The sequence below is a fragment of the Aspergillus japonicus genome (genome assembly GCF_003184785.1).
Source record: "Aspergillus japonicus CBS 114.51 unplaced genomic scaffold BO86scaffold_120, whole genome shotgun sequence".
NCBI lineage: Eukaryota > Fungi > Ascomycota > Eurotiomycetes > Eurotiales > Aspergillaceae > Aspergillus > Aspergillus japonicus.
The window spans coordinates 13256-41116 of record NW_020291757.1 but is presented as its reverse complement, the minus strand read 5'-3'; the positions used below and the strand labels follow the sequence as shown (position 1 = coordinate 41116).

Below are 27861 nucleotides of genomic sequence, written 5' to 3'. Positions count from 1 at the left end.
TACTGCTCCCAAGTCTAACAATTCTAGGATAATACATCTCTGGGATGCGAGTACACAGATCGTTTAATAATCATTGAGATGTGCATAGTGAATACTAGAAGCTAATTACAGACAGCTTCCAAAATTGGGGGCATAAGCAAATGGGTATGAGATTGGGGTATGCGCGGAAATATTCAAAGCAGGGACACAAAGAAAGACGAGTCAGGACATGCAGCAAGACAGGAGAGCACATAACAGAACGCTGAAAATCAGGGCATGCTGTTCATAAAGTGAGGGAGGGAGGGAGAGAGAGAGAGAGAAATGGAAAGATAGAAAGATAGAAAGATATCTGGCTTGAGGTAAGTATTCAATATGATAAGGGAAAAGCAAAGAAAAAAAGAGGGATAGGTGGTCTCAGCCAGCGATGAACAAAGTCCATCTAATACTTGGACTTCCCAACAAGTCCAAACGTGTACGCGGCCTCGGCTTCGCTCTTCATTTGGATCATGTAGATTCGCGAGGATCCCACCATGACGCCGCCCTTCTTGGGCATGGCGCCGCCCTCGGTCTCTTCCCAGACAGAGACAGCGATACCGGTCCGGGCGACCCGCTCGAAGCAGCTCTCGCCGAGACAAACGTCCAAGAGCACCTCGCCGCGGGTCTTGCCCCGGATGAGGATGCGCTTCTCGGGTTCCGTCGTTCGACGGGGAGATGCGGCCCCGGAGCCCGGAGGACTACCGTCCATGCCTTCCGAGAAAGTGTTCGAATCACTTCGGCCGGTATCGCGAGGTTCCGGAGGCGCAGGCATGATGGTCAGTCTGGCAGCGCCCATGTCGCGCCATTTGGACTGCGTCTCACGCATGTAGAGCCGGATCTTGGCGTTGGACAGCCCGATTCCGTCCACGCCCTTGATGGCGGCGGCGATGCGGCCGATGCCCGATGAAGGGGATGCATTAGAGCCGAGCGAGTCAGAGTAGAGGCTGTCTTCTTTCTGACCATTGCGAGACGTCAGGGATGAACGGGAGATGTTAAACATCTTGCTTCCGGCGCCAAAGCGCTTGAGGGCCGAGAAAGCACTGCTCACGGTCCCCACGCTGCTGTCGGAATTGTCGGCCTGCGACCGTGGGGAGGTGGTTGCACGATAACTTCTCCTGCGTCGAGGCCAACCGAAAAGACCGCCGGTCCGACTGGGAGACTCTTCTGGAAGAGGTTGGTCGGCATACGGACCTCTAGCATTCTGCAAGGCAATGTAGGTGGGATTGTTGATGCGCGCGTGGTTGATTAGTCCATACAAGACTTCGCATTCATCTGCGTTCCGTGAGCGGAACATGATGTTGTTACTCCAGTTGATCTTGGACCGTTTGGTGGGTGGAGAGCGGATGCTAATGTCAATGGCTGTACCACGTCGGATTGGAACAAGGGGGGTAAGCTCAAGCGCAACAAGCGGGCGGAGCTTTGTTATTGTGGCCTCATCCTCAACGCCCATGGGAGCGTCGCTCATATTGTACGCTTCAATGAGACCTGGGCTAACGATGACCTTGCACTCATCGGGGAATATACTTTCCCAGGAACCCTTGTCGGACCAGGCGAAGACGGCAGCGATAGCAGCAGACGATTTGGCGGGCTGCGACGGAACAGACCTATACCCGCCCTCAGATGCTGCATTCGTCAAGGACAGGGAACTGCTGGCAGAGGTCATGACGGAGTCCTGCACATGGGACTTGGAAAGATGGCGGGCTGGCAAAGACACAAGTTCATCTTCTGTGTCGTCGTCGGAGCTGTCCGTTGCCGAGTATTCTGACCCCGACTGCATGTCATAGCGCCGCACAGTTGACGTGTCAGAATCTGAGTAAGAATCTGAAGCGGTGGACGGCTCATATTCATGTTTCAAGGGCGATGATCCGCGGCGCTTGAGGCGTACATTGCTTGGGCTTAGCACTGGCACATCGGAAAGACTTGAACCGGTCGAACTTGGTGAGCGAGAATGCGGTGGCGGTGCCGGAGGCTCCTCCTGGTCCGAATCTGAGTGCGCTCGAGAGTCACTCTTGTTTCTTGTTGGGGACTCAGCAAGATAGAGAGACTCGATCGCGGAGTATTCGTCATCTGACGTAGATGCTAAGGAATCGGAGATGTATGTCTGACTACTGCCTCTTCTGAGCTTAGGGATCACAGGCAGGTCCATTGATGGCACGGAGGACAGCCTTCTATCCGGCATCGGCGGCCTTTGAGGGCGATCTTGTTCTTTGGGCTTCTTCTCCTCGGGACGTTTGGGTTCTTCGAGTTCTCGGGCCTTCCCCTTGTCCTGAGCTGGTTCCATGGGAGTAGTCGGAGTACTTTCACCATAACGCGAAATTCTCTTGGCCTTGGAGCGTTTCAGTCCGTGGGGTCTGTCATCGCTGGTGAAACTCTTCCGCGGCTCCCTAGCATGAAGGATAGGCTGAGATCGAGGCGAATCTCCCATAGCATAATCTGAATCTCGCGTGATTGCGGTGTGCAACGACGTATACGAGTCGTTCGCCCATGAAGACCCGACGGTACTCGGGTCAGAGAACTGATCTCTTGGGGTCAGAGATCGACGCTTAGTCCGGATTTCAGCCTTTTCTCCGATCGGTATATGAATGTTCGTAGGACTTGGAGGGGCTCTCTGTGTCTGGGAAGCTTCAGTGGAGGATGAAATTGTTTGTGCTCGTTTCCGCTGCTTGGCTCGGTCGATAAAGCTCTGGGTGCGACAGATGGCTGGTGGAACAGGGACTAGGCCTAGCATCTGGACCCATTCATTTCCAATCTCCTCCTCATCGATCTGTAGAATGAGGAGCTCCTGCCATGGTTTCTCGTGCCCTGGAGCACTTCGCAACATGACGACAATCTCACCTTTCGTATCACCGTTCCGAGCAGAGACACAGCCCAGCGCTATGGGCGGAAACAGTAGCCAGCGATCCGTATGATCAATCTCACAGATTAGCAGATCACCGTCTCCTCTGTTTTGCGCGGTTGCATCTCTCAGGAGAAGTTCTGCGCGACAATCGATCACTTGCCCACTGGAATGGTAGAGAGATAGATTGAAAAAATCACGGGCACGAACTCGTCGAGATCTGTCCACAGTGACCTCAGTCAAAGTACCCAATGTTGCAGGATCTCGCGCGCGGGTTGCATCAATGCTGGCAGCCGATTCGTCTTCAAGCCTTGCTCTTTCTTCCCTCGCACGACGACGAGCTTCTGTCACCAAGGTCTGATAACCCGAAGCAACTTCCTCCGCTTTTGGGGATGGTTGCAGCGTCTTAATCCCCTTGAACGTCTTTGCAAGGTATTTCAGGCGAACAAGTGGTCGTTTCAAAAGATAAGCAACATCGACTTTTTCGCCGTCACTGTCCACAACATCTCCGTTTTCGTCCCTTGCCATGCCTTCGTCCAGGCTCTTGGTGTCGGCGTTTTCGCCCCCTTCTCCTTCCTCCAGGGGCGCAAGGTTCACTATAACGTCCTTGAATCCTAGTCTCCACGCCTTGAGATACTCGCGATAGACCCTTTGTGCCCCCTGTGCCCAGTTGAGTAGTGCGTCGACATTTTCTTCGGGGATCCGCTTGTGCAATGTCTTTAAACGCTCGATGGCGACTCCCATATCCACAATGGGCTTGCTGAAGTTGAGCTCGTCTTTAGGGTCCGTTGAAGGGCGGAAGAGACCAGCTGCAATAGCAGAATCAGACCGTGAAAGCACGCAAGTCAGGAGGACAGGAATCACACCGCCGACCAAAGTCTTCAGCTCACGCATGTACTTCGCTTCGTCGGCAGACAACTCCTTGAGTATGTCTGGAATAGTCTCCGATACCACGCGATTCTTCGTCTTCAAGCTCCTCGCAGATCGGAGGCTCCGGCTCCGGCTATTAGGGGCAGATAAAACCGAGATCAGATCATCATGGGTAGTAAGTCGTCTTTTGAGCTGGGACGAAACTACAGGGAGTGAGTTTGGGTCGAATGAGTCCCGTTCTTCATCGTCTTCCTTTGCCTTGGCTGACGAATCGTGTGCTTCTGCAGCTGCTGACGCTGTTGGATTGTCATCTCTGCTCATTGACTCAACAGATGCGATGGTAGACAGGGGATGTGCTCCGGTGGCAGGGAATGGTTTTGTGCGCCCAAGAGGTACAGGCGCATTATTGCCAGACACTTCCGAGCCCTCAGAGAGCGGCTGATTTCCGACCTCAGACACATCATCCCTCATATCACGAGGGCGGTCTCTGATAGGGAGCTCTTTGCCTCTTGACGACTGTCGACTGCCTGTGCTTTCACCATGTTTCTTCTTCGAAGAGGAACTACCATCTCTTTGAGATCCCGAGCTCACGACGGTTTCCTGCTTCGGCTTGGCCCGGTCGCTTGCCGGGGAACCTCCATCTCTCTTGCTTCGCCGTGAAGCTGCATCTTTGCGGGGCGTGTCACTATCCAGGGAATGATCCACATCGCTAGTGTGCGATTGTTCGGATTTTGCGGTCGATTTGTTGTCACCAGATCTCATCTTCAAAGGCGCTGGAATCTCCACGTCCGAGTCCATTCCTTCCCTAAAGGGGTCTGGGGTGTTGGACAGCCAGGCTTGAATCTTTGCGCCCCGGACTGGTGCTGGTTTGGGTGGATCAGGTTTGGAGAATATCTCTTTCGATGCATCGATCATATGCCCGATTATCCCCCCTTTGGGTGGTTTTGCAGCCGTACGGGCTTTGAGGGCTTCGAGACCAGGGCCTTTGGGACTAGGACCCTTTGACGCTGGATTGGGACCTCGTGCGCGACGTCTTGACAGTTCCGAGAAGTCCGCCTCGCTCGTCGCCCATTCTGAGTCGTCATCTAACGGCGCATCTTTGTACTTCGAACTTTGAGGCTGCTCTGACTTCGCACGAGTATGGCCTTTCGCCGTTGATGGTCGCGACGTCGATTTTGAGGATCCATTGAACGACGCAATTTCTTCCTCCGCCCGATTTTCTGGTATGGTGTCCACATCCCGCGATGCGCGGGACTTTCTCCGCTCCCTCGTCGCAATATCCGTGGAGCGATCGCGATCGCGACTTCGCGGGGGAGACGACATCCCGTCCTCATCACCCCCGGCCTTGTGCGGTGGCCGCAGTGCATCGTTTGTTGTGTACTGGGAGATGCGCTTGGGGGCTGGAAGTTTCGAGGTCTTGGCCTGCGTGGGCATCCGATTTAGCTTCCAGTGCTCGTCACTAATGACCCGCTTTCGTGGAGTGCTTTGGCTTCGCATCCTCGATACTACTGAGCCATTGGAGCTACCGAGGGAGGTGTCAAGGGCCAGTTTGGGCTTGGCTTCGGCGGCGGAGTTGTTCTCCTCCTCATCGTCGTAGTAAACACCGTCATTGGCGGTAATGACCCCACCTCCTTGTTGCTGCCATTTGCGCACTTTTTCTCGTACAGAGTTTGTGTCGTAAATTCCCAAGGGCCGACCGATATCGAGGGGCTTCGTCTTCGTGGGAGACACTTTGGCGGCTCCCCCACGATTGGAGGGGCGCTGCGGATTGACAGGAGATGGCATGGAAGTCTACAAGCGCGGTCGAATGTTAGCATATCATGTGGTAGCCTCTCCATTGGAGCTGTGGACGGTGGCTGGTGTGATTGAGTCGAAGGCGTGAAACCGTGGGCCACGGCAACCCGCCGACGTCACTGTTGGTGTTTTGTTTATGAGGGGAAGGGGAAGCTCACAAAGTGAAGATCAGCACAACAGCTCATGCATACCCTGGCGGACAACAACAGGGACTTGCCGGGAATAAATGGATCGAGAAATTATGGGCGGGATCGTCGAAAGAAATTCGAATCGAAAGCAATAGAAGCGAACATTCCACCAGGGAAGACGAAAAAGCAGGCGAGCGCGAAAACAGGCGGTCAAAAGCAGATCGGGTCTCTGTTGCGGTCCTCCACCGGCCGGACAATAACCACGACGATACCAGCAATAAGTTGGCGGAATTGAGTTTTGGGAGATAAGTCAGGGTAATCCTCAGTCATTTGCCCGCTATGACTGCTCAATGAAATATCACACACCCATTCGGTGATAAGAATGGGCGACCGAACAAAGTGAGAGGAGGAGGATGAATGAATGAATGAGGGGGGAAAGCGGAGGGGAAAGAATTAGTTTAGTCACTGGTGGAGTTGAGTGTATTGCACGGAGCACTTGAGGTTGCCCTGTCTGTTCGGTCTGTGTAGTCACTTACGTTAGTCTGTGTATACTACTAACCTTAGACTCTCCCGGGAACTATCTTTTTGGCAATCGCTGGAAAACCGCAGGCTGCCCGGGAAACCGAAGCGCAGAACGAATAACCAACCAACCAACTCATCATTCGGATGACTTACTTTCATCAGATCACACTGGCGCCCAACTCAAGCCAATCAGTTGCTGGAGCCAGCCAACAAGAAGGCAATGCATGAATACTTCAGTATAACTTAACCCAAAAGTTCTCGTCAGGCTGGATGAACCCGTGGTGTGCTGAAAGCTACTATGCTTGTTGCGACCGGTGGTTCGTTCGTCATCCATCAGGTACACACGCACGAGGACGACGGGACTGATCAACCCTTTAATACCACGGAAGGATGAGCGAGGGTCTGGGTCTGGCTTAACTCTCCTGCTGCAAGGTTGTGGTCATGGCTTGCTGCTGGCTGATGATATCTACAGTGGTTTTGTCCCACGCCTGGCCCCAGGCTCGCCTTCTTCCCTCCCCCTCCCCTCCCCCTCTCCCGGTCCCAGCGTCCTGCACGGACGCCACGAAGTATATCCTACGAGTTTTTCTCCCTTATAAAGAGTCCTCCTGACCCAGAACACATGAGGCAGTCGATCTTACTGTGTTCTCGCATCCATTTTCGTCACTTTCTTCGGCCAGGATAGAAGGCTAAGCTCCTCCCCACGTCCCCAACTTAGTAGGCAATAGGCTATAATCTGCCTGGCCGGCGAACAAGCAAGAATCAGGATGCCTAGGACGGTCCACTACGCGTCAGAGTGGGCCAAGAGGGATAAAATCACTGCATTCTGACTGACTATCGATTGCTATTCTCTGCGTTGTCATGCAATTTGTGCTAATTTGTTTTCCCGGTCCTCACTGTGCTGTCAACCCGTCACAACGACGTGGGTGAGATCGAGAGAGATCCGAGAGATCCCCTCAATCCGAGCAATGATGGCATGTCTGATTCCCGGCCGGAATGTTGATCCCACGCGGGAAAGGGGGCCTGCCTACGCTAAATTAATTCCTGATGCGCTTCGTCTGCCCAGCCTAGAACCACCCGGGCAGCAATCGGGGCTAGCGAGGCTCGCGGTGTCTGGTTTCCCCTCGTCTCCAAACCGCCCGGATCTTAATGACATCATCAGTCCCTCTAGACTCATCGCTCTTTGTGTTGCCGCGAACGTTCTTTCAAGGCGTCGAAGGCTGCTGATATCGCTCGTATGCTCTGATAGAGGTAATCTATCCCTTGTCAGTGCCCATCTACCAGTTACCAGGCCAAAAAGACCGGACCCATCCACACGGGCAACTCACAGAATGGAACCACGATCCAAATGAAGTTCATAAAAAAGTAATAGACCCAGAAATAGAAAGCTTCCGGGCGACAATAGGCGATTCCATGCACGTAATGGTCGAAGAGGCTCGTGGCATAGTAGAGACTGTCGCCATAGAGATGGCTCATGCAGACAATGATCTGAAAGGGGTGGCGCAGTGAGTGTTGAGTCGCGGTCAAATATGCGACCAAGAAGCACAACGGGCCCCAGACCAGCTATGATACCGGTCAACGAACACACATTCAGCTAGCATTCGGCGCACAAGCAGGCTATCCCGGCCAAGGATAGAGGAAGAAGGTCGGACCTACCACGGTGATGGTCTCCATGCAAAGAACAAGCGTGTCGGAAGTCATGTACCGCGAGTCCGATAAGGCATATTCTTTCCAGAGCTGCCCAAAGAAGTCTTGAGCGGATGCCATGTGGTCATGATGGACCATGAAGTATCCCTCGAAGAAGCAGTGTATGCATCCCGCTAGAGGTTATGTTTGCATGTTAGCGCACCGTGGGGGTTTGGTGGTTATTCTACCCTGTGGCTGCTGCTATAAAAGCTGAGGCGAGTCTTACAGAGCGCAAACCACAGAATGGCAATTCGATCTCGGGTTTGTGTTTTCGGTCGTCTGAAGCCGGTCAGCGTCCAGATAGCACCCAGCAAGGCTGTCGCACCCAGGCTGGCAGTGGCCATGATACGGAGCAACGGAGCCTCATTGGGCGCGTAGTCCTTGATGAGCGCGTCGATGGGATAGAACGGATGAGAGTGAGTCTGAAGTTCCATCTTGATCAATTTTGCAACTGTGTGCGATTAACGTGAGATCCTTGAGGGAGATTCTACAGGATTGTAAACACCGAAGAACCAAACAAATTCAATGGAACTGAGAAGTCGCATCTCGGGCGGAAAATATGTATTGGACTTAACACCGGGGTCTCCCTCGATTTTCCTTTTCAACAGGGATACGTCTATATCTTTATGCACTGATACACGGCCAATGAAGTATTCATCTTCGTCCCCTCCCTAGCATCAGTTCCTACCTGGCAGTTTGACATGTGTCCTATTCCTGCAGCTTCTATAATTATTTTCTACTTGATCACTTTTGAGCCTCGATTGCGAGATCCATGATCGGCCATAATATCTCCAAATATGGTTAGCCAGCCACGGGATTACCCGCTAGCCCACTCTGGCTAGAGCTGTAAACCTGTAAACCTGTAAACCTCAGGCCACCACTTCCAGCTGTACGGAGACAGTGAGTAAGTTACTAACTTACCGACTCCGTCTCCAACCAACTGCGACAAGCTAGCTAGCTACTCCGTATCTTGCTCTTGTTCCCTTTCCCCCTCAATCGGCCACCTACCTCGGTCGCCCTCCTGGTTGACCATCCCATGGAGACTTTCACTCTCTTCTTTCCTTCTTCTTCTTCTTCTTCTTCTTCCCCCTGCCACATACAATCCCGCAATGGCCCCTGGTCCGTTTAGAAGGAAGCCCTTGGGTCTCGATGTGCCCCGCACCGTTGCGGTCGAGTCGCCGCCTGGCATTGCGGCACTCTTCGTCATTCGTTTCGACATCAAGGCTGGGTGAGTGCCCGCCGGCTTCTGTGATGCATACTCACATTGCAATGAGCTCGTACTGACAGTTTATTTCTAATGGAGTTACGTGATATCCTGGAAACGAACAACCCCTGGGGGTGAGTGATAGCGACAGCATCTCCGAGGAGCGCCCGAGCTTACCCGATCGACCAGTTGATATCGAAGGGGCCGTGGAATATAAATCACTTCCCTCCGGCCTACACAATGTGTCAGAGGACTTGGTGTAAGTGGCGATTTGAATTCATGATGTGTGTCGACCGCGTGCTTACGCACCCTCGCTCCTTCCAGGTACTTCATCCACGAGCAATATGCTGGCATCAGTGCTTTCGTCAATTGGCCTGCGGAGGAGGCAGAGCGCAATGCGAAGATGTTCGCCATTGGAGTCCTTGTGCCCTTGAGCTCAGGGAGGCTGGGAAAGAGCTGGAGACATGCGCCGAAGCTCAAGGAATTGGCACAGTGAGTGATCTTGACCCACTTGCGGGTGTCGCAATGTACCATGTACCTCTGACATTTGCGATCGCTGTAGGAATTATGCCCAGGACATGTCCAATACCCAGCCACTTGCAGAGTACTGGGAGAATCTCCAGACTCGCGAAAGTGACTTGTCTGCCATGCCTCCCGATTCTCCATTAGAATCTCCGCTCAGCTTCCGCCTGAGGGCCCACGGAGACCGAACTGACAGCATACATCGGGGTCGCGCATTTAGTGATGCGATCATGTTGGAAACGCCCAGGCCGGCCCTGACGCCCTTCCACCCTGCTTCTTCCCTTTCTAATTTTCTCGACTCATTTGGTCCCCTTATTTTTCCCCTCTACAGAGCAGTCTTGCTGCGCAAGCGGGTTCTCTTCATGGCGGAGCCGCCAGTCCATGTGCCTTGCGGTTATGGTATGCTCATCCGTCCCTCCCCTCGTGTTGCTGCTAACAGCTGTCCCAGTATATGATTTGTCTCTATTGGCCTCCTTGCCTAATTCTCTCCTTCCCCTGCTTCCTCAGAATGGGCTCCCTCCTCCCCGACCGCGTTCTCTGTTCAACGTGGGCATACACGATATCCCTTACCTTTCTTCCTTCGTGGGCGTTTCCCCCAATGCCGACCACGACTCAGCCTGGATCGCTTGCAGCACGGACAGCGTCCTAAGTGTGAAGCCCGAACTCTTCGATGTTCTAGTCACCTTACCGCCCCCGCATTCCAGGAACGCGGCGGAAAAGGTGTTCCCCACCGTATCTATCTTCCATACCCAGCCCGCCAAGGGTAAAACGCCTCATTCAGTCGTTCTAAAGGCGACTCAGCGGGATGCGCGACGCTATTACACTCTCCGCAAGGGGCTCCGCCACGTTTCCCAGAACGAGGATGCCCGAACGGACACTGACGACGATTCCGACGCTGCATCCACCTACTCTTCCAGTCCTATAGTCGAGCCCCTCTCCTGGGCTCGCCTGGCATACACCTCCTTCATCTGGTGGGCGTCCGCGGGCGAGAAGCGCGATGGTCTATCCGAAGAAGAGGAAGAAGAGCACCAGATCGAGCAAGACACGCGCCTCCTCGTCAGCGTCGAGACTCTCCCCAGCCCTCCCCTAGGCTCCGTCGGCCGTCGAAGCATCCAGCCCCACGAGTCCGCGCAGCAGCCCCCGGAGATCGCCCTGGTCGCATACTTCCGTCGCCTCACCACCCAAATCTTCGTCACCTTGTCCGACGTGATCGCCCGCCACGACAGCCGCAACCTCCCGGACGACGAGGACAACGACGAGCTCCTCCCCGACGACGACGAACAACCGTACGAAGACGACGAGCCGGACACCGACCCCGACCCCGCCCTCGCCGTCGGCCGCCAATCCCCCCAAGAAGACGACTTCCGCCGCCCACTCCTCGCGCGGCAATCCTCCGAGTGTGCCGGCGGCAGCACCCAGGAGGAGGACCCCACGCCCGTCAAGATCACGTCCGAAGACCTGACCGAGATGGGCCTGGACGTGTGGAGCGCCGCCGACCGGGTCTTCGTCGAGGAGCTCGTCATGCTCTGGTGGGGTCGCAAGGCGTACGTCGACAGCGCCCGGATCAGATGCTGTGGGATCTCCCTCCTATAGGATTGATTTGCTTGTACTGTATTTACTGCCGTGATACTCCCAGCCATCTTTTTCCTGCTTCCCGTCTGTTTTTCCTGTCCAGCCCTGATGCGCACAAAAGACATAGTATATATTCGTAGTAAATCACTTCTATAGAGGCATAGTTTCTCCCTCGTCAGGGTGTACTGTACGCGCGAGTCAAACCCACAAAAGTTCTTTCCACTTGCCACTCGATCCCAGAAGCATCGACCGGGCCATTTGTATCTGTCTAACCTGCATAATAACTGAGCGATGTTTCTAAGTATAGCTTGTAGGTCACATGGGATAACAAAAAGAGGAGGAACAGGAGATATAGCCAAGCGAAGAAATGTTCACACGCACGACCGCATACCAGACAAAGGAAATGTTACAGACGAATCTGAGAGAAGAGAGTGTGAGAGCATAGACAGACACCTGAGTCCGGGTGCTGAGCTTTGGTGGAATGGCAAAATGAAAAAAAAAGGTTGATTTCATGAGACTAGACAAAACAAACAAAATTTCACCAGGAATATTCATCAAGATCTTTTGGAGACGTGCCATGATTGCCAAGAACGAACAAAACCACAAAAAAAAAGCCCAATCTCCCCAAAAAACGCCATGCCACTCGGAGTACCGGGGTATCAAGAGAGAGAGAGAGAGAGAGTTGAGTCATTAAGCTAGAGTTCTGAGGAAGAGGTGTAGGGGGAAGAGGGAGGCAGGATAAGATTGCGTCTGAGCCCGCATGGATGGGATAAGAGAGGGGTTAGTGGTAGGAGGACATGCGGATGGGAGCACTTATATCACGCCGATCCCGGACAGAGCCATCGCTCCGGGCTTCTGTGTGATGAAGACCAGGGATGCGCCGTGCGGATCGGACGGGGGTGACGCCCATCCCGCCGGAGCGCAGGGCACTTTCCCCAGCACTGATGGAGCGCTTGATCGTGTTCGTCCTGCCTCGACGCGCTCGAATCTGTGCCAGGGCTTCTTCCCGGCTGATGGGAGTTCCTGGGACGTCAGGGAAGCGATTGGACGATGACTCGTCATCGGCTCGTAGAGGAATTTTCCTGAGGTCATCGGTCACTTGAGAGTTTCTGGCATCGCGCACCACGGGCAACACAGGATCCCACGGAACATCCACGACTACCGAGGACCGGTGAGTTTCAGGAGTGGAGGTTGGGATAAAGGCATCGCTTTCCATGATGGAATCAAAGGGCGTCTCATGTCTGTGGGTAGCATGCTTAGAGACAGGACTACCTGTCATCGCTGGAGCTTCAGCTTCGCTCTCAACTTCTGCCAATGGTGAATGTAGTGCATTCGCGGGGAGCTGCTTGCGTGGAGATCCTCGGACAGGCGAAGGGATTGTGTGGAAAGTGCCCGTGGCAGGCGAAAACGTGATAACAGGCTCCTCCGCAGGGTCATCGTCGTCATCTTCAGCATCTTCCACAATCTCTTGCTCGAACTCCTGAGCCTCCTCCAAGTCATCATCATCGTCCACTGTCTCTTCCAGATTCTCTTGTGTAGCGAAACCAGCAGGCTCGCCGACGGGCGTGTGCGATTCCACCTCGTCGTTTGTCGGGACGCCAATGTGATCTCCATGTTGCTCAGTACAGTGTTCGTGCTCCTTCTGTTCGGCTGCCTCGACTGTCCCCGCTTCATGCACATGGTCGATTTCCTCCGACTCGGTCAACCGGCATGAACAGCGCTTAAATTGACACTCGAGTTTGAGGAACTCAATTAAATCTTCGGCATCTGTTCTTAGCTGGCGCTCGCGCTTGAGGATCCGTTCGAGTTCTTCCACCTTGTCATGGTCCGCTGCTGACACGGTATGTTCCTGGACTTCTTGTCGGGGAGTGAGGTCTGATAGTCTCTGTCGCTTCGGAGGAGTTTGGTGTGCAGGCGACGGCTTTGTGGCATGGACCATGGGTGAGTTGACGGAATCTTCGGCCGATCGTTTGGGTCTCCGAGGCGTAGGGGTGAGCAGGAGGGCGAGATCGCCTTCCGCTAAAGACATTCGTCCGGCGCCCTCTTGGCTAAGCTTGAGGGTATGGGCTTTTAGGCTTCGCGACTTGATATTGGCCTCCGCAACGCGTAGCTGCTCTTTGAGAACCTCCATTTCCTCTGTAAGACCGGCGAGGGCGTATGCGCGCTCGAATGCCTCCTGTTTTGCCTGCTCTTTGGCTCGGCGCTCCGCCTGCACTTCCTCTTTGAGGGCTTTGGCCTCCGCCCGGGCATGTTTCAGGTCCTCCTGTGCCTTTACAACGACCGAGCCAGCGCGGAAAGCCTCCTTCCTGGCTTTTCTAATCTCCTTTTCGAAAACCGCCCTCTCGTGAGCCTGGCGTTCCTTCGAGGTTTGAAGTTCTTCGAGCAATGATTCCAGGCGTTCGCTGATACGTCGTTCGCGAGACTGGGCTTCTGCAAGGTCTGCGTTGGCATGCGCCAGAGCAGACTCCGCCTCTTCGCGTCCTAGGATGGCGCGCTGCAAGGCTGCCGAGTTGCTCGCCGTCTGTTGCTGATGAGCGTGGGCGGGACTGTTGCCTCGCGAGGAGAGACCGTTGAGATAAGCGACCTTGGATTGAACATCGGAAAGGCCCCTCGAGTGTGATCCTCGGAGGTTAAGGATGTTGGAAGTCAATGAAGAGTTGGGGGTGAACTGTTGATTCATGCGTTCGGGCGATAGGGGGTTCAGGGCCTTCGTCGGGCTCGAAAACGGGGAGTCCATGACGAACAATCTGTGTGTTGTGAGGGGGAGGGGAGTTTGATAGTCAGTTAAAGTGAGAACAGCAGTCGGTCTTCGATTCAGAACATGACAGTCATGCCCGAGAGGGGATGGATGACACTCAGTCGACGGTCAGATAGACAGACAGACGGACTGGGATTGAAAATGAACCCACTGATCTCCTCCTATCGGTGACGCACCCACTCTTTTTCCCGAGTCCCGCTTGTTTGTTGCCCGCCGCGTGATCACCTGACCGTTGCCCAGGACAACACGATTTAGCCGAGTTGGGCAAGCGGGGGTTCTAGTCTCAAAAAGGGAATGGTCTGTGCTGGCGGCGCATCGAAGCTGTGTGATCGTTGATGCGACAGATTGGGTAAAGTCTAGGCTCATCATGATCCATGAATATCGCCTGCAGCGCTGAGTTTGACAGTCGAAGATACATTTACGTAGCGCGAATCGGATGGACAATTGAATATGCATGAGATTATCACCCTACAGCTCGGTCAACGAGCAAATTATCTGGCTACCCACTTCTGGAATCTTCAAGTATGCTTCGACTGTGCCTGACCGAACTCTATCCTGGAATCCCAAGCTAAATCGCCAGCTAGGAATCTTACTTCACATACAATGAGGAGGAAGAGTCTCCCGTAGATCATGACGTTCACTTTCGCCCTGGTGTCGCAGCAGATGGCACAGAGACCTTCACTCCTCGAACTGTGATCTATGATTTGAAAGGGGGATTTGGCACTCTGCGCAAATACAATGCCCTCTACCAGCTGTCAGAGGATGCCAACCCTGGCCAAGGACTGTGGTAAGTGGTCATCCTCGCCGGAAACGTCGTTCCCAGGTTTTTTAATGCTCTGATGGTGCAGGGACGGAAAGGAGGTCCTACAGCAACAGACCCCCATCCTTCAAAGTGATTACCAGAAGAACCTGGATGCAGGACTACCCGCTCCCACGCTGTCTTCTGAGACGGTTCGATACTGGTCAGACTATAATCGTCTCTTCTACCACCCGCGATCAATTGTTCAGCTGAATGAGTACGAGCTGAACTCCAAGATCATGCCATTTGAGGACTGGGGGGTAGGGGAGGAACTCTTCCACGATCTCGACAAGGAGCATGATTTGTTAGATCGGGACCTGAGGCCCTTTGCAGAAGAGTGCGACCAAATGCGCGCAATCCAGCTTTTCACAGGCTCAGATGATGCATGGGGCGGCTTCGCTGCCCAATATGTCGACAGAATTCGGGATGAGTATGGCAAGAAGGCAGTCTGGGTGTGGGCTGTAGAGAATGGCCGCAAGGTTGACCGGGTGAGTCTTGATCCCTCTTGTTGGCTGGCCTGCACCATCCTCGCTGACCTCGGCAGCAAACCCAATACAAGCGTGATCTGAATAAGTCCCGGTCCATCTACGCTATTGCTCCGCAAGCCTCTCTATATACGCCTATCGTCGACCCGCCTAGCCGGCTGCCGTCAACAATTCACATCGACCCTCACTCCGAGTGGTACACTTCAGCACTGATCAGTTCCGCTTTGGAGAGTGTGACCCTTCCCACCCGTCTTCGCCCGTATCACGACTTTGAGGCCTCATTGGCAGGGGACGATGGCGTCCACAAGATCTTCGAGCTTCAGTCTACGATTGTGTCAGATGACGAGGCTGCCGAGCACTTCACTCAAGGACCTAAGGCCCACGCCGGTCAAGAAGAGAACACGGACGGTCCAAAGCCCCAGACGAGATTCGAACTGGACTTCACATACAACGGCCTTGGCAGCGACACAGCTCATATCTTCAATCAACTTCAAGTGTCGCGGGGCATAACCACCGAGCGGAAAGGCCAGTCCTCGGGCGAGGACGTGGGTACCGTGCGCCGGCAACGACTCTACAATTCCGAGCCCATGTTTCAGAGGTGAGGAGAAAGAGCTGATGACCTGTTCACCACGCCAAATACTGATTGATCATATCGATAGATTCCATGCGCCGCTGGCGTTCCCCATTTTGGATAGCTTCCCTCACAACATGTTCACTCTTCCCCGGGCGAAGGAAAAGGTCCAAGTGCTTGCCGCGTTGACCGCTTCCTCGCGGACGGCCGAGAAGCTTAAGGAGCTAGAGACGCTCGCCGGGCGAGTCGCACGAGTGGATGAGAGAGAGGCTCTAGTCAACGGGTTGGGTGAGATTCGGGAGTCGTATGAGACTGGTTGGATGAGCGACTCCGACTTTGATGATGACTAGACGTACGGAACAGGGAAGCATGAGACATGAATAAAAGCTATGTGCTGCATAGTACTGCATAGTAGACCCTGGAATTGGTGGGGATCCGCAGTGCAAACAAAGCGGGCGGTGTGCGGTGTTTGCATCATTCGGCCGGCCAAACGTGGCCTCTCCAATCGATTCATCGAACATTCGACTGGCATCTTCCTTTTACTACTCTGTACTCTGTCCTTGTTCACCATATTCTTACTGCCAGGTGGCCAGTATTCTAGAGTTTCGTTATCTTCTAGATGGCTCTGCGGAGATAAAAAGTGTCTTAGGTACCTCTCTTCTCCCCTCTCCTTCCATAGGTTGCTTTCGCCTTTCGGTAACCTCATCTGCCGTCATAGTTCACTCACTACCACTGCCACTAGCTTGCTAATTTCATGTTACTGTACCGATAGTTAGACTGTCACTCGCTTGCAACGACCAGATCAACCAGAGCACATCTGGTCACAGAGCTAGAGCTCGATAGATGCCAAGCGTTGCATTAAAGCGCCTCTCGAGGGTAGGCGACCCTTCCGCCGCAATCTGCTGATTTGGACGGGTGCTGACTTGCGTTCTCAGTAAACTCATAGATCATGGCTTCCAGAAGCCGTCAACGAACATATGGCTCCCTAAAGTCGCTCACATCCTCTCCCGTCCTCTCCTTCTTAATCGTTCCTTTCCTGCTGCTCTGTTTGAGCTTCCCGGCCCCCGCTGCTGGAGCGGGATCCGCCGTTCTCGGTCTTGATGTCGGCACAGAATATTTCAAAGCCGCCCTGGTCAAACCAGGAATTCCTCTAGAGATTGTTCTCACCAAGGATTCGAAGCGCAAGGAATCAGCCGCCGTTGCCTTCAAACCTACCCGTGAAAGCGATGCCCTGTTTCCCGAGAGATTCTACGGCGGCGATGCCCTGGCGCTAGCCGCCCGGTACCCGGACGATGTATACGCCAATCTCAAGACCCTGCTCGGACTCCCCTTTGATATCGATGACGAAGCGATCAAGACATATCACAACCGGTACCCTGCGTTGCGACTTGAAAAGGCCCCCGGCGATCGTGACACTGTTGGACTTCGGAGCAACCGACTTGGTGAGGCAGAGAAGAAGGACGCTTTTCTCGTTGAGGAGGTTCTTGCCATGCAGTTGAAGCAGATTAAGGCCAATGCCGATACCCTGGCTGGAAAGGGATCCAACATCCAGGATGCGGTGATTACCTACCCCTCATTCTATACCGCGGCGGAGAAGAGAAGTCTCCGCCTGGCGGCAGAGTTGGCAGGGTTGAATGTCGAAGCGTTCATTAGTGATGGTCTTGCTGTCGCTTTGAACTACGCCACCAGCCGCACTTTCCCCAGCGTGTCAGACGGAGAGAAGCCCGAGTATCACATTGTGTATGACATGGGCGCTGGCTCCACCACGGCCAGTGTCGTTCGCTTCCAGAGCCGCGCGGTTAAGGACATTGGCCGTTTCAACAAGACCGTCCAGGAAGTTCACGTCCTGGGTACCAGCTGGGACAAGACACTTGGCGGAGACTCTCTCAACGACCTGATTGTCGAGGATATGATCGCAAACCTGGTTGAGGAGAAGAAGCTGAAAGGCCGCGTCACCCCGGCTGATATCAAGGCTCACGGCAAGACCATGGCAAGACTCTGGAAGGATGCTGAGAAGGTTCGTCAGGTTCTCAGCGCCAACACTGAGACTGGGGCTTCGTTCGAGAGCCTGTACGAGGAAGAGGTCAACTTCAAGTATCGCCTTACCCGCTCTAAATTTGAGGAGCTTGCCGCGCATCACATCGCCCGCGTTGGAAAGCCTCTCGAGCAGGCTTTGGAGCTTGCCGGTTTGCAGATGAACGACATCGACTCTGTCATTCTTCACGGCGGTTCAATTCGCACGCCATTTGTGCAGAAGGAGCTTGAGAGTGTCTGTGGATCCGCTAGCAAGATTCGCACCAGCGTCAATGCTGATGAAGCCGCCGTGTTCGGAGCTGCATTCAAGGGGGCAGCTCTCAGTCCAAGCTTCCGTGTCAAGGATATCCGTGCCAACGAAGCGTCGGCTTACAGTGTTGTTTTGAAGTGGACCTCCGAATCCAAGGAGAGACAACAGAAGCTTTTCACACCCACTTCTCAGGTTGGACCCGAGAAGCAGGTCACCGTGAAGAACCTGGATGATCTTGATTTCAGCTTTTACCAGCAAGTTCCCCTCGCCGAGAGCGTTGCTGAGACTCCTGTTCTGGGCGTGAAGACGCAGAACCTCACTGCTTCTGTTTCCAAGCTGAAGGAAGACTTTGGCTGCTCGACTGCCAACATTACCACCAAGTTCACCATCCGCCTCAGCCCTGTTGATGGGCTTCCTGAGGTTGTAGGGGGATCCGTCAGCTGCGAAGTTGAAGGCGCCAAGAAGGGAAGTGTCGTTGAGGACGTCAAGGGATTTTTCGGTCTGGGCAAGAAGGATGAACAGGCCCCTCTGGGTGAAGAGGGTGAAGCCAGTGAGTCCATTACACTGGAACCAGAGGAACAAGCTTCGACCACCTCTTCGGACGCATCCACTTCTACCACGACTGCCAAGGAATCGAAGAAGAGCTCTCCTCAGACCAAGCTCGAGACCATCCCTGTCAGCTTCACTACCACTCCTCTGGGGCTTCCTGCACCGTCTACGGCTGAGCTTGCTCGCATCCAGGGCCGTTTGGCCGCATTCGACGCTTCGGACCGCGAGCGCTTCCTCCGTGAGGAGGCCTTGAATGAGCTAGAGTCCTTCATTTACCGCAGCCGTGATCTCGTGGAGGATGAAGAATTTGTCAAGATGTTGACTCCTGCGCAATTGAATACCTTGAAAGAGAAGGCCGCTGCCGCCAGCGACTGGCTGGACGGCGAGGGCGCCGACGCCAAAACCTCAGATCTCAAGGAGAGTCTCAAGTCCCTGAAAGACATTGTCAACCCTGCGCTTAAGCGCAAGAAGGAGAGCGCCGACCGTCCAGCCCGTGTTGAGCTTCTCCAGGATGTCCTGAAGAACGCCAAGACCGTGATGGACCTAATGGAGAAGCAGATTCAACAAGATGAGGACCTTCACTCGTCGAGCGTCGTCGCTAGTGAATCCACCGAAACGAGCTCGTCGCCATCGGCAAGTGAGACTCCCGCCCAGCCTTTGGATCTCGATGAGGATCCCTATGATACCTCCAGCAGCAGCACCTCTTCCGCTCCCACCACCACCTCAAAGCCCAGTGGACCGAAGTACTCTATCTTCCAGCCCTACGATCTCGCCAGCTTGTCCAAGACCTATGAATCTACGAACACTTGGTTCGAGACTCAAATGACCATCCAGGAGAAGCTCACTGTCACGGATGATCCGGCCTTCACCGTTGCTGAGCTCGATACCCGTCTTCGTGAACTGGAGCGCGTCATGAACCGCATTTACGAGAAGATGGGTGCGGCAGCCGCCAAGTCGGGCAAGAGTGAGCAGGCCAAGAAGAGCAGCAACGGCAAGAAGGGCAAGAGCAGTACCAAGAAGGAGCCAGAGTCGTCGTCGTCGTCGTCGTCGTCGACAACGACGCCATCTGCCGAGGCCAAGAAGAGCAACTTCAAGGACGAGTTGTAAGCCTCTGGCCGGTATGGTGCTGCTACGTTGTTCGAGAAGTATGGATGGAGAAAATGGTGGGGAGTTAAGGTTGAGCGTTGACATTTTGTAACATTTTTTTTCCCTAGATCTTTCCAGCTTTAAACCCCTGTATCATGCTATGCTGGATAATTGCATGCTTGAGTCATGTATTGTACTTTCATAGTGGCTCCAGAAGAGGCTTATCATACTCTCCGAAGGTTAACTGATTCACTCTGTTACTGTACTGTACTGTTGTATGTTTCAGCGCTGGTCTCACCGCCTGTGTGTGCCCTTCTGGATCAGTGGATCATCAATCCCCCGCCCAGCCCGTATTCGGACAACCTTGGGACCCCCGCAATCTGGATCCCCACCTCATTTACGGAGTACTAATTCCCCCGCATGGTCAAGAGACGGAGTGATATACATATACAGAGCGAGAGGAAGAGACATCGAATCTGTCCTCAACAGTCGCAAGGCAGAGATTCGGGGCTCAGAGTATCATTATCAAGTACGTGAAACCCGTGACCCTAAAGCCATCAGACGCAAAAGCAACCGAACTAACCTCCGGACAACAGACGAGAGGACCTTCTCTCCATATACTAATTCAAAGCACCACCACTTCTTCAGCACCGATTAGACCAACCCATGCTCCCCCAGCATCTCCCGATCAGCCCCCTCCCCCCCGAAACACAATGGCCGCCAAACACACCGCCATCCAAACCCACCAAATCACCCCCGAAGCCGCGGCCGCCCTCCACCACCTGCAGGGAGTCATCGAGACGGCCCCGGTCGCCAAAGTCGAAAAGAACAAGAACCTCATGTTCGCGAACCACTTCCTAGACCAACACGCAGCGCCGTTGTTAAAGCACCTCGAGCTCGAGGTAAGCTTTGCTTGCTTGCTTGCTCCCTTGCTTCCCCACCCACATTATATCCTGCGTGTCCGCACGTGTATCGCACAGAAGCCACCTGCGGCGCAAGAACCGCAGGACCCCCCCCCCCCCCCCCAATTTACCAAAATCCAGACCTCTGGTTACCTGACGGGCGCCACCAGGGCAAACCGCATCTCAGCTACATGGCGTGGAAGATCCTGGCGCGCAACACGATCCGCAACTCCACGGGCCCGCTGTACATCGTCCCCATCCGCGTGGTCGCCGGCACCGAGCCCCGGCTGGTGCCCCGGGATGCGGAGATGCGGCTCGCCCGGGAACCCGCGCTGGCGGTGCGGCTGGTGCCCGGGTCCTATGTGTGTTTCGATGGCGCGGTGGATCTGTGGCCTGGGTTGACTTGTTTGGTTATTACGCGAGTGAGGAGGCGGGGGTGATAGTGGTGGGTTGGGCTGTACGAGTGTATGTACTGTATATTGGTTTGTGGGGGATGAGGATGGGGATGAGGGAGTTCGGGGGTTCAAGGCTGGTTGGAGCGTTTTCTTTCTTTCTTCTTTCTTTCTTTCTTTCTTTCTTTTCCTTTTTCCATTTCATTTCTTTTGTTTTCGCTGGGGAATTGGAAGTCAATACGGAGTATACTCTCTATACAGGCGATAACTATACATGCGATTTATTCTCCTTACTTCGAATTGACTTACTTCGGATTGAGACTCATAATGAGGTGAAGGAGGATAAGAATATGTACAGTACAAGAAACCCGTCACCCGAAAGTCCATCCCCAACCATAACCATAAAAGCATAGCCTAGACCCATCATAGCAAAACCCCTACTAAACCCTATCCAGCATATCATCATAGCCCTGGGCCTGAGAATCACTGGAACCAGCCAGTAAACGCCCCCTCGACAACACAACTAGATAAAAAACGATAGAAATACAAACAATGGCAACGCTGGCTAAAAAAAAATCAGAGAAGAACCCATCCGAAGCACCACATCACGATCCAACCCTTCTTCCCACGCCCCAACCTTCCCAGGCAAATATTCCCAGCCAAGTACCGCAAAATCAAACACCCCCCATCTCCACCTCCCTGCACGCCCCCAGAGACCCATCGAACTCATACCCGTCCACCTCCTCCCGACTCCTCAAAAACGCCGGTTCCTCGAAGTCAGGCCCGAGTCCTACGTCGGCAGTGCAAGCACCACCCCGCCCGGTAACCACAAACCGCCTGCGGAGGGTACTACTGTTCTTACTCCGCGGCGCGAGAATCGTCCTCCCAGGAACCGCAGCAGCAGCAGCAGCAGCAGCAGCAGCAGCAGGCTCTGCCCGGGAGGTCCGCTGACCCCACGTCTCCGCGCCCGGGAAGTCCTCCATCTCACTGTCACTCTCATTGCTGTCGGCGCGGTAGGAATCGAAGTCCCCCCGGCCGCGCTTCGTACCCGTGAACGGGGCAGAGGAGGAGGTGGACTCCTGCGAGCTGGCGGGGAGGGAGAATGCGTCGCCTTCGTCGGTGGTGACCAGATGGCCGGACGGGTCTTGGTCTTGGTCTTGGTGGTAGTGGTAGAAAGGCGGGGCCCCGTAGAGGAGGGCTTTGCTCGACTGGTGGTGGGTCTTGTAGCCTTCGGCGATGGACTTGCGGATGCGCATGCCGACGGAGAGGAGGGAGGCCTGGACCTTCGGGGCGAGGGTCGGGGTCGGGGAGCTGGTGGAGGTGGAGTAGTGGTTGTGGGTGTGGTGGGCGGTTGGCGAGGGGTGGGCGGTCGGGTCGCTGGCTGTGGTGAAGAAGCTGGTGATCGGGGGTTGGAAGCGGCGGCGTTTGGAGTTGGGGTCGGTTGTTGTAGCACCAAAAGTGCGGTGGATGGAGGCTGAGGGTGGCATGGTGGGAATTGACTTTGGTGTATTTGGTGAGCGTGAAGGTGGGTTGTGAAGTTGTGATAGAGAGGAAAAGCCCTGGGTGGTGGGGTGTGGGGTAGTTTGGCGGGCGGAGTTTGTTGGAGTAATTGCTTGGATAGAATTCGAGGGAGTAAAAGAAAGTAAGGCCTACTATGGAGTAGTTGTCCAGTTGTTGTAGCGGGGGAGTTGAGAAGAATGGAGAGGAGAGTATGAGAATGAAATGAAGAAGAGGAAGAATGATGAAGACGGCGGCGACGAAGGGGGAAGAAGTAAATTGAAGGCTGGGCTTCTTCTTTGGGTCGCATCCCGCGACGCGCTTCCGACGCGCTGCATCGGAGTCTGGCACGTGTCCCCTGTCACGTGCTCTGTGCCATCCTCAATATATCCCTTCTAGGACTAGTCTGTTATGGTATACTATGTAGTACTATTTGCATGTAGTATACTCATATGTCATATAGTCGCAACATGCTATCGACTATATTTCCTGTCACTCACCCTTGGTAGAGCTCCTCTTTTCCAGACTTGCCACCTACGTGATGCTGCCATCTATCTATGGTCGGACTAGAGATTAAAACCCAGAACGCGCTCGCCTCCATGTCATTATTTATCATGAACTCTCATCGGAATAGAATTCCGCGGAACGACTGATTCCTTAAGTCACCATGAAGCATTGGAGTTACTATAAAGCAAAGGTTCTTCCAGTTCCCTCTCTCCTTCTCTTCTCAGCTGAAAATCCCAGGTACTTCACCACGTCGTAACAAGGAGGACACTGGCTTCAAACTATGCGATGCAGTCTGAGAAGCATAGTGACCATCACCCGGAGTACCTTCGGACCTCAGATCGTAACAAAGCGATAACTTGCTTCGATGATGAACAAACCTGCACGCGATGCAGTCTGAGGGGCACGGCGGTTCTATTCAAATACAGCAAGAAATCAGCCGAGGCTGAGCATCATCCGCGTTCGTCTGCTCATCATTGGCCGGGGCCTCAGAAAGTCGTAACTGTGGAATCACTTGCCTCGATGATGAACAAATCTGCATGTGGTGCAGTCTGAGGGGCACGGTGGTTCTATTCAAATACAGCGAGAAATCAGCCGAGGCTGAGCATCATCCCCGTTCATCTTCTCATCATTGGCCGGGGCCTCAGAAAGTCGTAACGTTGGAATCACTTGCCTCGATGATGAATAAATTTGCATGCTATGCAGTCTGAGGGCCACAGTGGTTCTATTCAACACAGCAAGGTATCAGCCGAAGCTGAGCATCATCCGTGTGGATCTTCTCATCACTGGCCGGGGCCTCAGAAAGTCGTAGCGTTGGAATCACTTGCCTTGATGATGAACAAACCTGCATGCAATGCAGTCTGAGAGGCACTTTGACCCTTGGACACGCCAGCTGAAGGAGCATCATCCCCTAAACCGGGACTGACATGAATCTTCAATCGGAACAAGACAAAAGCCTGCATTGGTTGCTGCACTGCGCCATCCGCCTGCTCAAAAACGCAAGGCGACGAGAAAAGATGGAGATGAGTCCAGAATGGAGGGCGTCCCCGGAAAGAGTCAACATAAATAGCATCGACATTGTCTAATTCATGATAGTTAAGGAAGTTACTATGGAACAGTAACGGCATCGACGCTGCCTGCTCCTGCTTAGCTACGGCCAGTATACTACACTATGAAACGCATCCAACCCGGAAAGAAAGCTCCAACGTGCTCGTCGCACTGTCCAAGTGGATGGGTCCAGAAACCTTCACATGGTGCTACTGCGCGGGCAGGTAGACATCCTTGCCCAGCGGAAAGAGCTGTCGCCAACCGATATGAAGGTCTCGAAAAGCCCACGGTGCATCCATCCACTTGTAAGACACCTTCCTAGGTCCCAAACGTTAAGTCATGGGTTCTTTGGGGATTGACAAGAATACGAGAATGATTTCGCTGCCTATCTCCTCCAAGGGTACATCTTAACATACTCCCATCCGTAAAATGACGCCGGAACGGCCAGCTACAAGCTGATGTGCGAGGTTCCGGACGGCTCAGGCTGATTAGGGCATCATCTGCAATCCACCATGCCGGTGAGCCGGGGAGGCGACGTTACTTGGACACGATCCCTGAGACTTCTCTTCTCTCACTCAACGAAACTCCTTTCAAGGCCTACAGCCGTACGTAGCGTCCTTCCCTGCTGGAGAGTGGGTGCTGCAGCTTCAAACACCAGCTCTGCGTCTACATAGCGTTTAGAGATAGACCGATAGACCCTCGCGGGTATGAAAGTCACTTTAGCAGGTACGCCCTCGTTACGCTTTGACTAGGACACGGGAGAGACAGCACTGGCCTTTGCAAGATGTGGTTGGTCTGATCGCCCTTGCACAAATGCAAAAGATGAACCAGTACTGTACATCGAACAGGGTGCGATGGAGGCTACTCTTCCTAGAAATGCCGCCAGGCGTACTGCAGTATCGAACTGATGTGCCTGTCTCCGTTCGGAGCTCTACTTTCCGGTAGTCAAGGCAGTTAATTTCTTCACCTAAACTTTATAGGGTGTTGCGTAGCCTTATGTATACTGTCGGCACCATTCGCATAAGCAGAGTAATATATATTTTGCAAGCTTCTCGACAATCTACAAAGCAGAAATAAAACAAGGGTATCATCAAGATATACCTCAATTGCCAGTGTTTCCCCGGCGACCACCACGCTTCGCCCGCTCCTGGTGGGCCTTCAGCACCGCCCGCGTTTGCACCAGACTGCGCTTGTTCTTGCTCTTCGCCTTGCCCAGGGTCATCAGGAAGTTCTTCTTGCGCGCCTTCTCCTTGTTGGTCGTACTCTTGCCCTGGGCATCCTTCTTCTCCTTGCGCTTGGCGGTCACACTCTTGTGATCGGCCCGATCGGTCTTGCCCTCCTTGGCATGCGCGATGCGTTCCTCGCGCGTGGCCTTGCCGGCCGACAGAGCGGCCAGACCCTCGATCTCCTCAGCCGTCAGGGGGTCGTCGTGGTGGCGGTTGCTGGCGGATTGACGGCCCTTCACGCCCGCCAGGGCGTTGACAGCCGCTTCGGTGCGTAGCTCCTGCAGCTTTGCCAGATCGGCAGGCGTCAGGATGCGCGTAGCTGCCAGGCTGAGCTTCTGGTCCAATTCCTTCTGCGCCTTGGACGCTTCGGTGGTCGCCTCCGCGGCCGTCTCCGCAGCCGTCTCTTCATCCGACTTGGCCTTCTTCTTCGGACGTTTGGAGTCTTCGTCGTCGTCATCCGAGTCGCTTAGCTCAATCTCAGCGTCACTCTGCACCTGGATCCAGCCATCGGAGTCGTCGCTGTCCTCGTCCTCCTCGACATTCCAGGCATCCCAATTATCCTCTTCGTCTTCCTCGTCGTCATCTTCCGCATCGGAGGCCAGACCCTTTTCGGCTCTCTTCTTGCGACGTTCCTCTTCCTTCCATTGCTCGAGCAGCTCGATGCCCTCGATACCGCCGGCCGCTTGCTCGGCGAAGCGTTTTTCCTTCTTATCTCCTGAGCGCAGGCCCATCGAGGCTTCCTTTCCACGGTCTCTTCTCTTGAGCCATTCGGGGTTGAGTTCGCGGAACAGACTGAGCAGACCACGAGCGGCCATGACCACTCCCTTGTCCTTACTCTTTCGGTACATGACAAGATCTTGCAACAGAGTCTCGTTCATCGCCAGGGGCTGGCGCGCGCAAATCTCTCTGATAGCATTGAGACCGGCGGATGCGACCTCTGCTGCCGACGCTTCGGAAACGAACTCGTTGGCGATCTTCTGAACCAGGGGCTCAAGGTCATCGGGAGGAACCAGATCGTGGGAGGCCTGCGCAAGGGAAGCCAGGAACGAAGTGACGGAAGGCTGGCGGGGCGTGAGGTATTTTTGGAAGTAGGAATACAGGTGCATGATGTGAAGCTTGTGCAGACCGACCAGGCGAGTCACAAGCTGAAGAACCAACAGCTTTTGGTCCAGGTTTAATTTGGACTTGGTGCTCTGGAGGTGCTTGGAGAACAGGCTTTCGGCGTATCCCTGGGGATCGTGCAACAGGTGCAGCGCGGAGAAGTTCAGCGGGTGGGGTTGGTTCTTCTTGCGTTCACGGCGCTTAACGGTTGCTCGGGCTTTCTCGACAGCGCGAGCCTTCTTTTTGGTCTTCTTGTTGATGCCGACGATGTGCTTGACTCTGCCCATGTCGATGGCCTCTTCATCACTGCTCTCGTCCTCCATCTCTTCACGTTCCTTATCACCACCCAGAAAGAAGCGGATTCCGCCCACAATGACCTTCTCGTTAGTAGCAAGACTAGCCTCCTTCATGACTTCGACAGCCTTGGCATCGGTCCAAATCTGGCGCTTCCACAGTTCGCGCGTAAGCTTGATAGCCCACAGACCCTTGGAGGAGGTGCGGTCGGAAGTGACTAGGTTGTAAAGGACGGTCTGCATGGTACGGTTGAGTTTGTGGTTCGTAGACTTCGCATTGGAAGATCGCAGGTCCATCAGGATCTTCTGGAACAGTAATGCGCGCAGCGTCTTGCTGGGCGTGGAGATGAGAATAGGGAACAGCGTCTGAAGGAGTCTAGAGAGTCGCACAGATTAGCGGGAGCGCTCGATTGGCCAACCTTTGTGAGAAAGACTTACGTCGCGGAATCCAAGAGTTCCTTCTTTCTCAGAAGCACCAAGCTTCCGACGATCTTCTCCCGCAACTCCGCCTGCAAGATCAAGTGATGCTGCGTCAGGATATCCATCAGTTGCTGCGGAAAGTCCTTGGTAATCTCCGGGTAGCAGTCGGCCACGTGGGCGATGAAATCGATCAATTCACGAAGCGAGATGATCCCCGTGTCCGTGGCCGACGAAGGTGCCGCCATGAAAATCTCGCGGTGACTCTCATATTGGTAGTGCTGCGCGCGGAAATCCTCGATGTAGGACCTGACAGAGGCACCCTGGTTAGCCTACTCCATGAGAGTTTGCATCGGAAGGGCATAACTTACTTGGGGTCTCTTCTGATCTTGTGCTGCAGATTGGGCCTGGAAAAAGAGAGAGCGCAACGTGTCAGCGATCGTGATGAAGTTCTCTCCGAGTCGGCGGGTAGAGTTTTTCTCTGTCCAGACAGCGAGGGGCACTTACAGATCAGCCTCAACCTTTTCCAAGGCCCCTAACTTCCTCTTCACCATGTTTGCGACAGGATGTGGTGAGAATTAGAGGAGTGATATGGGTTGATGGGGGAGAGAGGGAAGGAGATGGAAGGTGGTTGGCTCTGGCTGATAACAGACCCAGAACATTTTTTTTTTCTTCCTGCTAGTACGGGGTTCTGGCCTATCGATAAGCGATCAGCCAAAGGCGGCGACGGCAGTGGTCCCTGCAACATCAGATTTTGTCATATCAAACACTGCTGCGCTTGCCCCACGATTATGGAGTGGCATT

At 54.1% G+C, this 27861-nt stretch overlaps 10 protein-coding genes across 10 annotated transcripts; 4 read left to right on the top strand and 6 right to left on the bottom strand.

Moving 5' to 3' along the window:
- Positions 1-7: 7 nt before the first annotated feature.
- BO86DRAFT_36571 (uncharacterized protein) lies at positions 8-5900 on the bottom strand. Its single transcript, XM_025670069.1, has 2 exons — positions 5674-5900; positions 8-5512 (listed from the first exon to the last, which is right to left on the bottom strand). Exons 1-2 carry the CDS (start codon positions 5698-5700, stop codon positions 419-421), a joined length of 5121 nt encoding a protein of 1706 aa, XP_025521944.1. The 5' UTR covers positions 5701-5900; the 3' UTR covers positions 8-418.
- Positions 5901-7238: 1338 nt separating this feature from the next.
- Positions 7239-8407, bottom strand: BO86DRAFT_393750 (EXPERA domain-containing protein). The gene is made up of 4 exons (XM_025673084.1): positions 8075-8407; positions 7819-7982; positions 7491-7725; positions 7239-7418 (listed from the first exon to the last, which is right to left on the bottom strand). The coding sequence occupies exons 1-4, from the start codon at positions 8280-8282 to the stop codon at positions 7336-7338; spliced, it is 690 nt and encodes a 229-aa protein (XP_025521943.1). The 5' UTR covers positions 8283-8407; the 3' UTR covers positions 7239-7335.
- A 387-nt stretch (positions 8408-8794) lies between these two features.
- Positions 8795-11283, top strand: BO86DRAFT_414172 (uncharacterized protein). Its single transcript, XM_025674820.1, has 6 exons — positions 8795-9076; positions 9152-9186; positions 9242-9311; positions 9377-9544; positions 9615-9973; positions 10023-11283. The coding sequence occupies exons 1-6, from the start codon at positions 8958-8960 to the stop codon at positions 11165-11167; spliced, it is 1896 nt and encodes a 631-aa protein (XP_025521942.1). The 5' UTR covers positions 8795-8957; the 3' UTR covers positions 11168-11283.
- Positions 11284-11347: 64 nt separating this feature from the next.
- On the bottom strand, positions 11348-11845 carry BO86DRAFT_36538 (uncharacterized protein). Its single transcript, XM_025670053.1, has one exon. The coding sequence runs from the start codon at positions 11723-11725 to the stop codon at positions 11462-11464; it is 264 nt and encodes an 87-aa protein (XP_025521941.1). The 5' UTR covers positions 11726-11845; the 3' UTR covers positions 11348-11461.
- An 82-nt stretch (positions 11846-11927) lies between these two features.
- BO86DRAFT_373626 (uncharacterized protein) lies at positions 11928-14044 on the bottom strand (the record flags this gene model as incomplete). Its single annotated transcript, XM_025670388.1, has 2 exons — positions 12692-14044; positions 11928-12613 (listed from the first exon to the last, which is right to left on the bottom strand). Exons 1-2 carry the CDS (start codon positions 13881-13883, stop codon positions 11928-11930), a joined length of 1878 nt encoding a protein of 625 aa, XP_025521940.1. The 5' UTR covers positions 13884-14044.
- Positions 14045-14354: 310 nt separating this feature from the next.
- Positions 14355-16109, top strand: BO86DRAFT_326698 (misato family protein; the record flags this gene model as incomplete). The annotated part of the gene is made up of 5 exons (XM_025668576.1): positions 14355-14426; positions 14489-14691; positions 14753-15191; positions 15248-15786; positions 15848-16109. The coding sequence occupies 5 exons, from the start codon at positions 14355-14357 to the stop codon at positions 16107-16109; spliced, it is 1515 nt and encodes a 504-aa protein (XP_025521939.1).
- Positions 16110-16318: 209 nt separating this feature from the next.
- On the top strand, positions 16319-19916 carry BO86DRAFT_36511 (Hsp70 family protein). Its single transcript, XM_025670044.1, has 3 exons — positions 16319-16408; positions 16532-16635; positions 16695-19916. The coding sequence occupies exon 3, from the start codon at positions 16709-16711 to the stop codon at positions 19697-19699; it is 2991 nt and encodes a 996-aa protein (XP_025521938.1). The 5' UTR covers positions 16319-16408; positions 16532-16635; positions 16695-16708; the 3' UTR covers positions 19700-19916.
- A 141-nt stretch (positions 19917-20057) lies between these two features.
- On the top strand, positions 20058-21020 carry BO86DRAFT_373619 (uncharacterized protein; the record flags this gene model as incomplete). The annotated part of the gene is made up of 3 exons (XM_025670387.1): positions 20058-20207; positions 20275-20580; positions 20751-21020. Exons 2-3 carry the CDS (start codon positions 20392-20394, stop codon positions 21018-21020), a joined length of 459 nt encoding a protein of 152 aa, XP_025521937.1. The 5' UTR covers positions 20058-20207; positions 20275-20391.
- Positions 21021-21305: 285 nt separating this feature from the next.
- BO86DRAFT_393744 (uncharacterized protein) lies at positions 21306-22564 on the bottom strand. The gene has a single exon (XM_025673083.1). It carries the CDS (start codon positions 22457-22459, stop codon positions 21647-21649), a length of 813 nt encoding a protein of 270 aa, XP_025521936.1. The 5' UTR covers positions 22460-22564; the 3' UTR covers positions 21306-21646.
- A 2482-nt stretch (positions 22565-25046) lies between these two features.
- BO86DRAFT_350217 (SDA1 family protein) lies at positions 25047-27691 on the bottom strand. Its single transcript, XM_025669380.1, has 4 exons — positions 27565-27691; positions 27429-27464; positions 27079-27366; positions 25047-27016 (listed from the first exon to the last, which is right to left on the bottom strand). The coding sequence occupies exons 1-4, from the start codon at positions 27609-27611 to the stop codon at positions 25123-25125; spliced, it is 2265 nt and encodes a 754-aa protein (XP_025521935.1). The 5' UTR covers positions 27612-27691; the 3' UTR covers positions 25047-25122.
- Positions 27692-27861: the final 170 nt, after the last annotated feature.